The following is a 15,155-nucleotide window of genomic DNA, read 5'->3' as shown; positions in this document are numbered from 1 at the left end:
AAGTATGGCTTATATGTGACAGGCGGTTTTCATGTGAAAAATACGCGCAACCCTCTGTCGATCTTAGATATGGCTGACTTTGCTGTATGCCCGAAGATGAGAGAGAGAGAGAGAGAACTGGTTTATTTATCAACACACACAAAGTCATACAAGTTCGTAGTCCGTAGACTAAATTGCCTCGTAAGGTACAAAAGAGAGTATGAAGGAAAGCTCAGCCTACGTGCATTAATCAAAGTATAATAATTACAAATTCCCAATTAACTTTACAATTTAAAAGTGTGGATCTACACACACACACACACACATCGTGGATAATGTGACGGGTATTAGCAGACATAGTCTTTGGTAAGACTTACTGGCAAATGGGCCGTGCAATTAAGCGGCTTCTACTGTATTGGCATTTGTACAACAACTAGAAACACAACCCTCATGATTCTTACAATAAATAACTTTATAAGTATGACATCATTAAGTTAAACTTAGGTTGCAACATACACCGCAAGCCAAACGATTCTTTTGCTATCAATGATGTCAGCTTTATAAAGGAAAGTATTAAACCAATATAGTCGTGAATATTGAAACAAGGGACACATTATGAAAATCCGCACCAAGTCTTATTGTTCTTTCTTGCTGTGACTCGAGCAATAACTCCAATACGCAACCGCCGGATATACATTTTTTATTTGGTATGGTGTGTTGCTACTGAAATGTACTCGTCTAAGCACCGAAGCTACTGTATGACCAAGGGTTATACAAATGGAGATAGGCACTGCCCAATACACCAAAAGTCGTTGGAGGAATTTTGCTTCTGTGTATACTAAGATATACAAAGAACAATCAACAAATTAAACAAAACACTTCACGCATATGGGACCATAATGCTAGAAGCTCTGAGAGCTAAAACCTTTATTCAGGATTCTACTCCTTTCCCAGCCTTTTTGCCACCCTGGTGCTGAAGTCGGTGGGACGGACCATCATTTTGGTCTTTTTCAGAGAATAGTACCATTCATAGTGGAACGGATACCAAAGGACACCCGCACCATCGTTGACGTTGAACCCGTCGGTATCTCGGAAGTACGGACCGGTCAGGCTACTGTAGCCACCACCATCACTGTACCACCAGCCACCACCGTACACTTCTGCCATTGAATGTGAGGAGTGGTTGTCTTTGTCGTGCCCACGGGTGCTGAACTTTGCACCATTGTTGCCAGATGAAGAGTCCGACAGTTGGAACCCATCCCCGGCCGTCCCACTATACCCCCCGACACTCAGGATGTAATCACCTCCCGGACCGATTGAGAAGGTGGAGTATCTGGCGTGCTTCACATTCCCTGCCCAGTCCTCTAGCTCAATATATAACTCGTACACGTTCTGGTGCGTTAGACGGTACATGTTGTCTAACCCCAGCCAATACTCTCCACTAGAGTCCCCAAACCCGTCTTGGTAAGCCCAAATACGGCGGAAAAACTCGATTGACCCGTCAAACCTCCTCTGTATGACCGTCCACCCTCCCCCATCTGTGGTTTGGTCACAGTATACAGAGACTGGGTCGTTAACATGGGCCGGTTTGATAGAAAACACCCCGCTAGCTACAGAACCAAACATCGCCTGAGCAGTGTGAATCTCAGAACAGTCATCAAAATGGTTCTCTCGCCAGAGGTCGTCAGTGTTGGCCGGATGGTTGTGTGGAAGGCGTTGCCTGTGGTCTCCCCGTTTCCTGTTCTCTTCGTCATTAGTTGTCGTTGGAGACTCTGTGACAAATGACACGGCAACTAGACCTCTAGCATCAATGAAAATTTCACTGTTGAACCTATATGAAATTGTAATTGTATTGTATTAGCAGGAAGTTAATAGTGCAATTCTAGGAAAAACCATGACCGAATAGCATTTACTGAAACGTTGCATCTGTCTGTATAAGAAGCTCACTTTGTTGCTGCTCCTCATCACCAGGATGAGGGTGATGAGGCTCTTGTGAGGACAGGGTTCCTCCAACATCAGCTGTCTGTTCTTCAGGGTCCTGCAGGGTTCCTAGGGGAAAGAATAGACACATGAATTATCTTTATTCGTCGTAATTGTCAGGTGCCTAGGTTACTTTTCTTTTGTTTTATCTTACTACATACTGTGCCAATAGAACGATTTGATCTTATGCCATGAATCAATTCGTAAGGGGAGAAATGGACACATGTATTCTGTCTACTCATGCATTCTGTGTATTAATGGTAATACCATGTTAGGTGCTCATATGAAAAAGAAGTGGTGTGCAGTTTATCATTAGTGACCCTGCTTCTGGGCCAAACGTCTAAAGTTCAAAACGTTACGGAGCAAACTAACATTTGTTTGAACTTATTTTCTACTGTTTACTGTGTCAATAGAATATTGGTCTACAGGTTGTGATACACTTGTATATCTCTGTGGTCAACATGCAATAATAGTAGCCTCTGATAACACAAGCGTAGCTGGCGAAGATTATTTGACCCCTTCCTATGGGGAAGTAACTATCGGGCGGGCCGCAAGGAGCGCGATTTAGTTAGGCTAGAAAAACGTTGTTGCTACCGTTTGTAAGCACTATGCTGACCATACATACGTGTCTCTCTACTTACCACAATCCACGCCATGCTTCTGTAACATGTCCAGAAAGTCACCACAGATCGCCTGGGGAGTTCCGAGCTCAGCGTGTTCCAAGTCGTTGCCAGTGGCTAGAGTGGAAGAATTCGAACGTTGATAAACACACCCTGTATACTAACCAACAAGAATATTCTTTGCTATCAGTACACTAATTGTTATTGGGTGGGCCGACTACACTCGGTCCTGAGCCAAACACGCTGCCGCTGCGCCACGCGATCTCACTAATCCTTTGTTTGGGCTGTATATAAGGCAATATTTTCCCCGTGCATATTCGTGAAACTCCATATGGTAGTATGCCATCTACATATGGTAACATGCACATCTTTGTACTGAATGCGTTTGTTTTTACACAGATTGTCGTCTGTTGCATTATATTGAATATCGTACAGACATGAAGCAGTAATGAAGAGATAGAAAGTAGATAACAGCTGATAGCTTGTCTGCGAAACCAAATTATATCGGTTTTGCCTGCTTACGTCGTATATCTATATCGGTAAGAGTCAGTTCCATATGGTACTCTTGTTACCTATTTTTGTGTGACATTACAACTTGTACCAACCTGTCTCAACACACTCCTCCCAAACCCTGCACAGCGACAGGGTCAACTGGTCAGTACGGCCTTCTCCGGTCACTACAGACCACTGCAGAACTGCGGTCACCACGAACACGTGGATGGACGACATCTTGTGGGGCTGATCTCTCAGCGAATAACAGCTACAGTATATGTACACCGGATGGTGAAGTTCTCATGCAACTGCTGTATAAATAGTTATGATATGGTATACATTTTAGGGCCCCTGACTATGATTGGAATAGCGCTGCTTGAATGATGTCAATGCCATTATCATCTGGAGTAACATAGATACTAGTGGATATTGTAAGGAACAAATTGTTCAAATCAGGACCAAGTTAGTTGCATATTAATGCCATTTATTGATACTAGGGCTCTGTAATGCCCGAAGAGGAAGTTACTGCGCGGCATTAGAGAACGTTTAATGTAGCCTATGTTGAAATTCGCGAAAAAGCGCTACCATCCCTCCCTCCCCTCAAATAAAAGCCAGTACTGCAAGAAGACTGCGAAAGAGGCTAAATGCCAACACACTGTACTCTCTCGGTGTGACTCAAGCAATAGATATCACAGGCAGGTAGGGCAGCCACGTCATATTCAGACAGAATGGCGTGCTGAAATCTAGTGTTCCGCTTCAGACAGAAAGAGTCCTGAGTTATGTGAGAGACTGTGCTGTACAAGAAACATTCAACAGCGGAACGAAACTGTATTTAGCAAGTTTACTTTATTTTCTTAGTGGTTATCTCTTGAAGTAAGTTTACTTCGCAAATGATGCTAAAACTATTGAGAGCTCAAATGAAGGAACTTTCACTCTTTTTGAGCCTCGTTTTTGCCACCCTGGTGCTGAAGTCGGTGGGACGAACCATCATTTTGGTCTTCTTCACAGAATAGTTTTGGTTATTGATTAACGGATACCAGTGGACGCCCAAACCATTGTTGTTGTTGAACCCGTCGGTATCTCGGAAATATGGACCATTCAGGTTACTGTGGGTGCTACTTTTGTACCACCAGCCACCACCGTAAGCTTCTACCATTGAACCTGAGTAAGTATCTTGGTCGTGCCAACGGGCGCTGAACTTTACACCATTGTTACATGTAGATGTTGAACTCGACAGTGAGAACCCATCCCCGGCCGTCCCACTGTACCCTCCGACACTCAGGATGTAATCACCTCCCGGACCGACTGAGAAGGTGGAGTATCTAGCGTACTTCACATTCCCTATCCAGTCCTCAAGCTCAATATACAATTCGTACGCGTTCTGGTGCGTTAGACGGTACATGTTGTCTAACCCCAGCCAGTACTCGCCACTAGGGTCTCCAAACCCGACTCCGTAAGCACCGATCAAGCGGTAAAACTCGAGGGACCCGTCAAACCTCCTCTGTATGGCCGTCCACCCTCCCTCATCTGTGGTCTGGTCACAGTATACAGAGACCGGATCGCTAACATGGGCCGGTTTGATAGGAAACACCCCACTAGCTACAGAACCAAACATTGCCTGAGCAGTATATATCTCAGAGCAATCATCAAAATAGTGCTCTCGCCAAAGGTGGTCAGTGTTGGCCGGGTGGTTGTGTAGAAGGTGTTGCTTGTAGCCTCGTTCTCTTTTGTTAATCTCCTTTTCGTCCTCAGGTGAAGTCGTCAAAGATTCTGTAGAAGGATAAAGGATGATCGAAAAAAATTCAGATAAGTTAAAGAGTAAGTCTTTGTATTCTTGTCTACAACATAGCATGAGGACGAAGACTAAAAATAACAATATGGATTTCCTCTCATGCTACATTTTAACTGTCTTTATCGTGAACTTATCGTTAGACATGGTTATAAAATGCTGGTAGAATTTACTAACAAAGAGAACGTTGAACTTTATGTCTCCACTGTCAAGTTATATAACAAGCAGGAAATTATTGGTTGTAAGTTTCAAGAGGTAACAAAATAACAGAATGATATGAAAAGTGTGGTATACACATACATGTACAATGTATATGCATTTTCCAACAATAAGTGGTTCACCTTGCTTTTTCTCCTCATCACCAGGATGAGGCTCTGGTGAGGACAGGGTTCCTCCTACATCAGCTGTCTCTTCTTCAGGGTCCTGCAGAGTTCCTAAGGGAAGAATTGACACATACATTACTTTTATTCGTCGTAATTCTCAAGTGCTTATGTCAAAAGAAAGCCTAGACATATTACTTTTTATCTATTTATCTTACTATATGCTGTGTCAATAGAATGATTTGGTCAAATTGCCATGATACATCTCCTAGGGGAAAGATAGACATGTATTCTCAAACTGTCTTGATATGGTAGTGTCATGTTGGGTGTATTGATATGGTAGTGCCATGTTTGGTGTTCATATAAAATAAACGTGGTGAGCAGTTCATTATTAGCGATCCTGCTCCTGTGTCAGATGTCTAAAGTTCAAAACGTTACTAAACAAATTAACTTTTGTTTGATTCTATTTTCTACTGTTTATTTTGTCAATAGATCATTGGTTTACATCCAAGTTGTGATACTGTATCATATATTTGTTCTGTTTGTCAACATTTAATAAAAGTACCCTATGTATACACAACCTCCCAATAGCGGAATTAATTGATAGGGTTCGGTAACTGTAGGGCGGGCCGCTAGGAGCGCGATTTAGTCAGGTTAGAAAAAGACGCACATTGCTGTTATCGTTTATTGCTGTTATTATTGTACCGACTGAGAAGGTGGAGTATCTGGCGTACTTCACATTCCCTCCCCAGTCCTCAAGCTCAATGTACAGCTCGTAAGGGTTATGGGCCGTTATATGGTATATGTTGTCTAACCCCAGCCAGTACTCACCACTAGAGTCCCCAAACCCATCTTGGTAAGGCAAGATATAGCGGAAAAACTCGAGGGACCCGTCAAACCTCCTCTGTATGACCGTCCAACCTCCCCCATCTGTGGTCTGATCACAGTACACAGAGATTGGGTCATTGCCATGACCCGGTTTGATAGTAAACACCCCACTATTTATCGAACCAAACATTGCCTGCGCAGAATAAATCTGAGAGCAGTCATCAAAGTTGGTTGTTCGCCAAAGATCAGCAGGGATGGACGGATGGTTGTGTGGAAGGTGTTGCTTTTTGCCTCGTTCGCCTTTGTTTTTCTCCTGTTCATCCTCTCTTGAAGTCAAAGATTCTGTAGCAGGGCAAAGGAATGAAAAAAATTCTACTACATATAGCATTAGGACTTTGCATATCAGTGTACAGACTTATTCCTTCAACTTATGCATGATTTTGCAAATGGTTATAAATCGTTGGTAAACCTTTCTACAAAAAAAATGGTGTTATTTGATCTTCATGTCTGAGTCAAAAGTGTTGAACTATAATAACAGGTAGTTATCATGATGGGGCATGAGTGGTTACAAAGAGAGAAACAATAGTATAAAAGCTGGCACTTCCAGATTTGGTTTAGTCACTGACGAAAGACAGTGGTTGCTCTCTGAAACATCTGACCATTTCAAAAATCTATCCAGTCGCTGGAGTAGCTTTTACCATACGCACTGCCTGGATGTCTAACATTCATAGACGTATCAATGGCAGAATGGTATTCAAATTGTGTTCCACAAGCACAGTTTGTGCGTTTTTCAACCTTAAGTGGCTCACCTTGTTGCTGCTCCTCATCACTGGGATGAGGCTCTAGTGAGGACAGGGTTCCTCCAACATCAGCTGTCTCTTCTTCAAGGTCATTCAGGGTTCCTAAGAAAATAAATGGATACATGTACCCTTTTACATTTGTATTTGTGCAATACCAGCTGCATTTGTGAAATAACAGTCCTGTGAAGTTAATTATTAGCGGTCCTGCTTCTGAACCCATTGTCTAAAGTTCAAAACGTTACCAGGCAAACTAACTTGTGTTCGATACAATTTTCTACTGTTTACTGTGCCAATAGCATATTGATCTACAAGTTGTGATACAGGAGTATATCTTTGTTGGTCAACATTTGATAATGGTAGCCTGTCTTTACACAAGTTCTCGATGGCGAGGTTCAATTGACCTCGTCCTAGGTGGCGGTAACTGTCGGGCGGGCCGCTAGAAGCGCGATTTAGTCAGGCTAGAAATACATTGTTGCTACCGTTTTAAGCAAGTTACACACTATGCTGTACATACATACGTGTCTTTCTACTTACCACAATCCACGCCATGCTTCTCTAGCATGTCCAGAAAGTCGCCACAGATCGCCTGGGGAGTTCCGAGCTCAGCGTGTTCCAAGTTGTTGCCAATGGCTATAATTAGATATAATGGAAAGATTCAAGCGTTGGTCATTACATCCTACATAACAGCCAACAATACAGAATTCATGCAAACCACCTTGTACAGTATCGCATAGTGAGTAAAGAAAGTAGCACAGCAGTCCTATTGTCGATTGCTATTTATATGAATTTAGTTTCTTTGCCATAAATCTCATCTCCATATGGTAACATACACATCTCTGCATGCGGCTATGGTCTGTTTTCAAACAGATTTTCCTCTGTTGCGTTGTATGGAATATCATACAAGCAGGTAGCAGTTGTAATAAAGAGGTAGAAAGTAGCTGACCCATTTTCAGTAAAACCAACCTGCTTTGTATCGATATTGCCTACTTAAGTTAAAATCACCCTTTTCATATCTATCATGCCACCCCACCCCACCCCCCATGACCAGAAGGTCTGGTGAGGTAGGTAATTCTACAGCTATATACAGGTAAGAGTCTGTTCCATATGGTATTCTTGTTACCTCTCTTTGTGCAACATTTACAATTTGTACCAACCTGTCTCAAGACACTCCCCCCAAACCCTGCACAGTGACAGGGTCAACTGGTCAGTACGGCCTTCTCCGGTCACTACAGACCACTGTAGAACTGCGGTCACCACGAACACATGGACGAACGACATCATGTGGGGCTGCCGTTTAATCTAATAACAACTGCAGTACATGTGCACCAGATGGTGAAGTTCTCATGCAAAGGTGTATAAATAGTTAGTTTATGCTGTCATAGTGTATACATTTTAGAATCCCTGACTACATTTTGGAATAGCGCTGCTTGAATAACGTCAAGGCCAATAAGAGGGGTAACTTACATAGCACCGAAAGGACTTGTATGTTAATATTATTCCTTGATGCTAACACACTAGACGTTTCTCGTGTGACTCCAGCAATAGTAAGCACGATAGGCACTTCCTACTGGGAAAGGTATGTGGTTACTGAAATCTGAGTTCCACTTCGGACAGGGAATCAAATTAAAGAGTCTTGAATTGTGTGTAAGACTGTGGCGTACAAGAAACATTCAACTAGAATCAAACTGTATTTAGTTGACTTTATGTTCTGTTTCCCGGGAGTGGATTCGTTTGAAGTTAAATTTATTTTGCGCATGATGCCCAAACCAATGAGAGCTACATTGACAGTATCTTACAGGTTTTTTTAACAAGATTGTTCAGAGCAAAGTCCACTTCGAGGCTAAAAAGTTGGAAATAATTGTACACTGAGATAGCGGTGGACTAGAGGTATTGAAGGCTGATGAGTTGTAGACAGGAGGGAAACAGGTGTCGTCCAGTTCCATAGAGTTCCATAATTTGGCTGTCCGGGGAAAGAAACTGTTGCTGTTGCTGTAAAAAGGACTTCGGCAATTGAACAGTGTAGCGGTGTGAGTTTGAAGAAAACTTAATGTTGCGCTGAAGTGAAAGTGAAGTGGAGGGACAAGTAGTATGAGATCATTGGAACAATAGTCATGAAAGTACCGTTTTTACCCCTTTTCGAGCATCATGTCTGCCACCCTACCCTACTGCCCTAGTGCTGAAGTTTGTGGGCCGGATCATCATTTTGGTCCTCTTCAGAGAATAGTTATTGTTATTACTGTAGAACGGATACCAAAAGACGCCCAGACCATCGTTGCTGTTGTAGCGGTCGGGATCTCGGAAGTACGGACCGTTCAGGTTACTGTGGCCGAAACCGTTGAACCACCAGCCACCGCCGAAATATTCCGCCACTGAAGTTGAGGAGTCGGTGTCTTGGTCGTACCAACCGGTGCTGAACTTCGCACCATTGTTGGTAAACGATGGACTTGACAATAAGAACCCATCCCCGGCCGTCCCACTATACCCCCCGACACTCAGGATGTAATCATACATTGGACCGACTGAGAAGGTGGAGTATCTAGCGTATTTCACATTCCCTACCCAGTCTGAAAGCACAATATACAACTCGTACGTGTTCTGGTGCGTTATACGGTAGATTTTGTCTAACCCCAGCCAGTACTCGCCATTTGGTTCCCCAAACCCGTCTCGGTAAGCACCGATACGGCGGAAAAACTCGAGGGACCCGTCAAACCTCCTCTGTATGACCGTCCACCCTCCCCCATCTGTGGTCTGATCACAGTATACAGAGACTGAGTCGCTCTTATGACCTGGTTTGATAGAAAACACCCCACTAGCTATAGAACCAGACATTGCCTGAGCAGAATAAATCTCAGAGCAGTCGGCAAAGTTCGTTTTTCCCAATTGGCTGTTTGCGTTGGCCGGATGGTTGTGTGGAAGATGCTGCTTGTAGAATCGTTCTCCTTTGTTTGTGTCCTTTTCGCCGTCAGGTGAGGTCGTCAAAGGTTCTGTAGCCGGGCAAAGGATGATTGAAAAGCATTCAGACACCTTACAGCTAGCTATAAGTCTCAGTATAGTCTATTTACAAATGCAGCATTAGGAATAAGACCGAATACAATATCGATTTCCGCTCATGTTACATTTTAACTGGAACGGACATGTCGGCAGGAACTGAAGATATTGCTACGTGGTATATCATCAACAATGTACATCAATGTAAAAAATATCAATATCATCAGCAATGTACATCAATGTAAAAATATCTGAAACGTCGGACCGTTTCCTAACTTTATACAGTTTCTTGCGTAACTATTATCTTGCATATCTAAGTACTTAATTTGATGTCTAACCGTCATCAGCCTATTCATGACAAAAATGGTATTAGAATGTGCACTACATGTTTGTGCGTTTTTTTTCAACTGTAAGTAGCTCACCTTGTTGCTCCTCATCATCACTGGGATGATGCTCTAGTGAGGACAGGGTTCCTCCAACATCAGCTGTCTCTTCTTCAGGGTCCTGCAGGGTTCCTAAGGGAAGAAATGGACACATGAATTCTTTCTACATCTATGTTTGGGGTGATGCCATGTTAGGTGAAATAGAAGTGATGTACAGTTAACTGCGATGTATTTTACAGTTCTAAGTAAGTTACTAGTATACACTATGCTGGTCATAGAAGAAAGTACTCAAAAGTAATGTGTCTCGATATACCTACCACGGGTCTCACTAAATACCGAAAACAACCGAAAACAACCGAAAACAACCGAAAACAACCGAAAACAACCGAAAACAACTTTCACTAAATACCGAAAACAACCGAAAACAACTTTTAACTACCGAAAACAACCGAAAACAACTTTTAACAACCGAAAACAACTCGACACAACCATAAACAACAGACAATCATTTCAATGGGTTATTATTTAATAATTTTGATTTTATTTTGGACAGAAGTTAGGCTAGGACGACCAATGTTATTAATACAATATTAGTAATAATAGAGTCAACGATCTCCTTTGCCTTTTGGAATATATTAATGTTCGATTTCAGATTCACGGATCCTGTAAGTATCCTGTATGTTATAAACGGGAACTGCTTGGTTAACTCGCAAACTCATCAATGGATATCTATACTACTTGGCATCTATTGTGTAACTCCAAGCAGAGGTTACGGTGGAGCGGGGGTGTAGTAGTGGCCCCAACATGAAATCGCAGTCACTACTATCCCCCGACAAAACTGCTTCGAAAATAGGTTTGCTTATCAATTATTATTGAATCTGCCTGCTGCGCATTTACCTCATGTGTACTACATTTTCTTCTAGCAACCAAAACAATCTAGTACATTTCTTGCTCAATTTTAATGCATTCCGCTATCACAACAAATCGGTTTAAATGGACAAACCGCAAACGTGTATTACCACAGAGGCCCATTATTCTGGATTAAACTAAATGATCAAAATAAAACAGTGTGTGATAGAAAGGTGTTTCCACAGTCTACTTCCCCTTTGCTGCAAATATCCTCCAGAATCACCCCATTCTCTCCCTCGGCCAAGGAGAAAATAATGCAAGGGATAGTAACGAGTAGATGAAAATAAAATAGCAATAAGTAGTTGTTTAAGAGTCATTTTCCGGCTGTTTTGGAGTTCTGATCGGTTGCTCATGCGTGTTTTAGGAGGTTTCGAGTTGTTTTCGGTATTTATTGAGTTGTTTCGGTATTTATTAAGGTGTTTTCGGTATTTATGGAGTTGTTTCGGTAGATATCAAATTGTTTTCATTGTTTTCCGTATTTTACGGGTTGTTTTCGGTTGTTTTCGGTAGATGTCAAGTTGTTTTCGGTTGTTTTCGGTTGTTTTCGGTTGTTTTCGGTATTTAGTGAGACCGCCTACGACAATCCACGCCATGCTTCTCTAACATGTCCAGAAAGTCTCCACAGATCGCCTGGAGAGTTCCGAGCTCAGCGTGTTCCAAGTCGTTGTTAATGGCTTGAATGGAGAGATTCAAATGTTGATCAATGCATACTGCATACTAACCCAGCGATATATCCTATGTCACGTGGGGAATGGAGAGAGTATCATACCAACTATCTCGTGTTGATTGCAGTTTGAATATAGTTCTTGTGTTATCAACGCCCAAAGGGGGCTTTGTTTGAAGGGTAGTTGTTGTATATCCATATGCTAAGTAACATGTACCTCTCTGCATGCGTTGGCTTTGGTCTTTTTTAAAGATATTTGTCTTTCGCATGGTATTGAATATCATACAGAAATATTTTAGGAATGAAGACGTAGTTGATCATGATATCTGACCTGAAAAATTCAGTCCACGTGGAAGTCTGACAATATGTTATGCATTATACGCCGATTATAACTTGTGCTGACCTATCTCAACACACTCCTCCCAAACCCTGCACAGTGACAGGGTCAACTGGTCAGTACGTCCTTCTCCGGTCACTATAGACCACTGCAGAACTGCGGTCACCACCAACACATGGATGAGTGACATCTTGTAGCGCTAGCCGGACGGCTGAGTGGAAGGTGTTGCTTGTAGCCTTGTACTCCTTTCTTCGTCTCCTCTTCGCCGTCAGGTGAAGTCGCCAAGGATTCTGGAGCAAGACACGGATGAAGAAAAACGTTCAGATACGTTATAAGTCATATGTTCAGTTTTCTACTACAACAGAGCATTAGGCTAGGACCAAAGAAACAAAATTGCAATGTTAATCTCCTTTATCTGACGTTATATACTCACTCGTTAAGTTTCTTAAGCAACAACATTACAACAGGAACTGGTTGTATAATATGCTATTTTGCATAAAAATGTCAAAACCTTATTCTTTCAACTTATATATGATCTTTATCAAAGAATAGCCTGTTGACTGTTAGACTTTTGACTGTTAGACTTTTCTGAGAAAAAAGAAAGAAAAGAAGATGTCTGCTGAATTTCGTGTGTCAAAATTGTTAATTGTTTGCTGGAATTTAGTGTGGAACAGAAGTGATTTCATGTCTAAATGGAGAAAGAAAATATGTTTGTGTGTTTTTTAAACTATAATGGCTCACCTTGTTGATACTCCTCATCACCGGGATGAGGCTCCAGTGAGGGCAGCGTTCCTCCAACATCAGCTGTCTCTTCTTCAGGGTCCTGCAGGGTGCCTAAGGGGAAAAATAAACACGTGTATTCCTTCAACACGACATTGTGTATCTGCGGTAATGCCATGTTAGGCTAGCCTCCATAGCAGGCTCTCTATGGAGGCTAATGTTAGGCGCCCCTGTGAGATTAAAGTGTTCCTTATTACCGATCATGCTTCAGGGCCAAAGTTCAAAACGTACTAGGTAAACTAACTTTTGTTTGATTCTATTTCTACTGTTTACTGTGTGTCAATAGAACATTGGTCTACAAGTTGTGATGCAGCAGTATATTTTTGTTGGTCAACATGCAATGATGGTAGCCTGCGTTTACACAAGCTGTCGATGGCCGGAATGAATTGACCCCTCCTAGAAGGCGGTAACTGTCGGGCAGGCCGCTATGAGCTCAATTTAGTCAGGCTAGAAGTGCATTGCTGTTGCCGTTTTAAGCAAGTTACGCACTATGCTGACAATACACACACGTGTCTCTCTACTTACCACAATCCACGCCATGCTTCTCTAACATGTCCAGAAAGTCGCCACAGATCGCCTGGGAAGTCCCGGGCTCAGCGTGTTCCAAGTCGTTGTCAATGGCTGGAATGGAAAAAATTAACGTTGGTCAATACATGTCATTTATACTATCCAACAATAGAGAAATCACTTAAGTCTTAACACATTGTTGCATAGTGAGTGAAGGAAATAACCTAACTATTCCAGTCTCTATTTCAGTAAAGAATATAGTTTATTTGCTATCAACAAGCAAAGGCTTATATTTGTACTATATCTAAGCCATTTTCTCTTGCATATTCGTAAATCCTCATATGGTAAGATTCATATCTCCATATGGTAACATGCCCATATTTGTTGGTTTTGGGCCTATTTTCGATGAGGTTTCGTCTGTTGTGTTGTATTGTCACAAAGACAGGTAGCAGCAATAAGGGGAAGGAAGTAGATAGCAGCTGATATCTTGTCCATAAAACCAAATCGTACGGATGGTGCCGGTAAGAGTCTGTTCCATATGGTACTATTGTTACCTCTTTTTGTGCAACAATTCAAGTCGTACCAACCTGTCTCAAGACACTCCTCCCAAACCCTGCACAGTGACAGGGTCAACTGGTCAGTACGGCCTTCTCCGGTCACTACAGACCACTGCAGAACTGCGGTCACCACGAACACGTGGATGAACGACATCTTGTGGGGCTGCCGTCTATGCGAATAACAACTACTGTACATGTACACCAGATGGTGAAGTTCTCATGCAACTGGTGTATAAATAGTTATGATAGGGCATGTTGTCATAGAGTACACATTTTAGAACCCCTGACTACACTCTAGAATGGCATTACGGCAATTCGGCTCCAGGACGATCCGGCTCCCGGGCCAGGCTAAGAGGACACCACTTCCAAAATGTTTTAGCTTGGGATTTTCACGATTTTTTTGGGACGAAAAACGTAAATTTTTGGCTGATATACCCTTGTGTTAAAACCAAATGACCTAGAAGTTTGCACGAAGGTGCGTATACTTTCGGAAGAACGCAACTCCTTATTAAATCATAGATATTGCATGTTTAAATAGCCCTATAATCGGATGCATTGGGTTTTCCAAATGTTGTAATAAATTACGCAAATTAGATAATAATTTGCATGACAAGGATCTATCTATGTCAATTAACATGTAAACCACATTCATACCAAACACAATTGAATGCAGGAAGCTGTGTTAGAATGGCCCACGGTAACTATGTTCAACTTTAGGTAACTTCCGCAAATGCTGTAACAATAAAATTCCTATCATTTACCACTGCGGCGTTGAAAATGTTCTTGCGACATTGGTGTAGAATAGATTTTTAGATACAAGTTGCCGTCCCATGTACAGAGATGGGGGGTGCCATAGACTTTCTACAACCCATGATCCACTGCTCACTGTGACACATGTTCTATCTGTACAACATGACATCACAGAAGCAGTGGATTGTCCATTCCTTGACAAAGACTGAAGTTAGTCAAAAAATTTTGGTAAGTGCAATTATTGTGTTGGAAATTACAGTTCAACTTTGATATACATGTAATTAGTAAATGTACATCTACTCTATACTTTGTAACTATAAAGTAAACGAATAAGTCATTATTAAATGCTGTCTTATAGTCAGGGACTCTTAAATCACAACAACACACCTTATCATTACTATTTTTATACATCGGCCTGAGAACTTAACCATCTGTTGAACTTACACCTCTTATAGGCATCAGTACTAGCGCT

At 42.0% G+C, this 15,155-nt stretch overlaps 2 protein-coding genes across 2 annotated transcripts; both read right to left on the bottom strand.

Annotated features, from left to right (window-relative positions):
- Positions 1-918: 918 nt before the first annotated feature.
- On the bottom strand, positions 919-8,095 carry LOC118405456 (angiopoietin-1-like). The gene is made up of 6 exons (XM_035804958.1): positions 7,963-8,095; positions 7,343-7,438; positions 6,818-6,910; positions 2,601-2,696; positions 1,927-2,028; positions 919-1,751 (listed from the first exon to the last, which is right to left on the bottom strand). Exons 1-6 carry the CDS (start codon positions 8,087-8,089, stop codon positions 919-921), a joined length of 1,347 nt encoding a protein of 448 aa, XP_035660851.1. The 5' UTR covers positions 8,090-8,095.
- A 772-nt stretch (positions 8,096-8,867) lies between these two features.
- Positions 8,868-14,141, bottom strand: LOC118405455 (angiopoietin-related protein 1-like). The gene is made up of 4 exons (XM_035804957.1): positions 13,964-14,141; positions 13,395-13,490; positions 10,219-10,311; positions 8,868-9,792 (listed from the first exon to the last, which is right to left on the bottom strand). Exons 1-4 carry the CDS (start codon positions 14,127-14,129, stop codon positions 8,966-8,968), a joined length of 1,182 nt encoding a protein of 393 aa, XP_035660850.1. The 5' UTR covers positions 14,130-14,141; the 3' UTR covers positions 8,868-8,965.
- Between the last annotated feature and the right edge of the window lie 1,014 nt (positions 14,142-15,155).

This window comes from Branchiostoma floridae, chromosome 18 (assembly GCF_000003815.2).
Source record: "Branchiostoma floridae strain S238N-H82 chromosome 18, Bfl_VNyyK, whole genome shotgun sequence".
Taxonomy (NCBI): Eukaryota; Metazoa; Chordata; class Leptocardii; order Amphioxiformes; family Branchiostomatidae; genus Branchiostoma; species Branchiostoma floridae.
This window is presented reverse-complemented; position numbering and strand designations above follow the sequence as displayed.

Bases quoted from the DNA above. Each gene is read 5' to 3' on its own strand.
- LOC118405456 (XM_035804958.1), bottom strand. From the start codon at position 8,089: ATGATGTCGTTCGTCCATGTGTTCGTGGTGACCGCAGTTCTACAGTGG. The intron at 7,439-7,962 runs GTTGGTACAAAT...ATCTAATTATAG, and splicing joins GGGGGAGTGTCTTGAGACAG to CCATTGGCAACAACTTGGAA. The intron at 6,911-7,342 runs GTAAGTAGAAAG...TTATTTTCTTAG, and splicing joins GAAGCATGGCGTGGATTGTG to GAACCCTGAATGACCTTGAA.
- LOC118405455 (XM_035804957.1), bottom strand. From the start codon at position 14,129: ATGTACAGTAGTTGTTATTCGCATAGACGGCAGCCCCACAAGATGTCG. The intron at 10,312-13,394 runs GTAAGTAGAGAG...TTCTTCCCTTAG, and splicing joins GAAGCATGGCGTGGATTGTG to GAACCCTGCAGGACCCTGAA. The intron at 9,793-10,218 runs GTGAGCTACTTA...GCCCGGCTACAG, and splicing joins TGATGATGAGGAGCAACAAG to AACCTTTGACGACCTCACCT.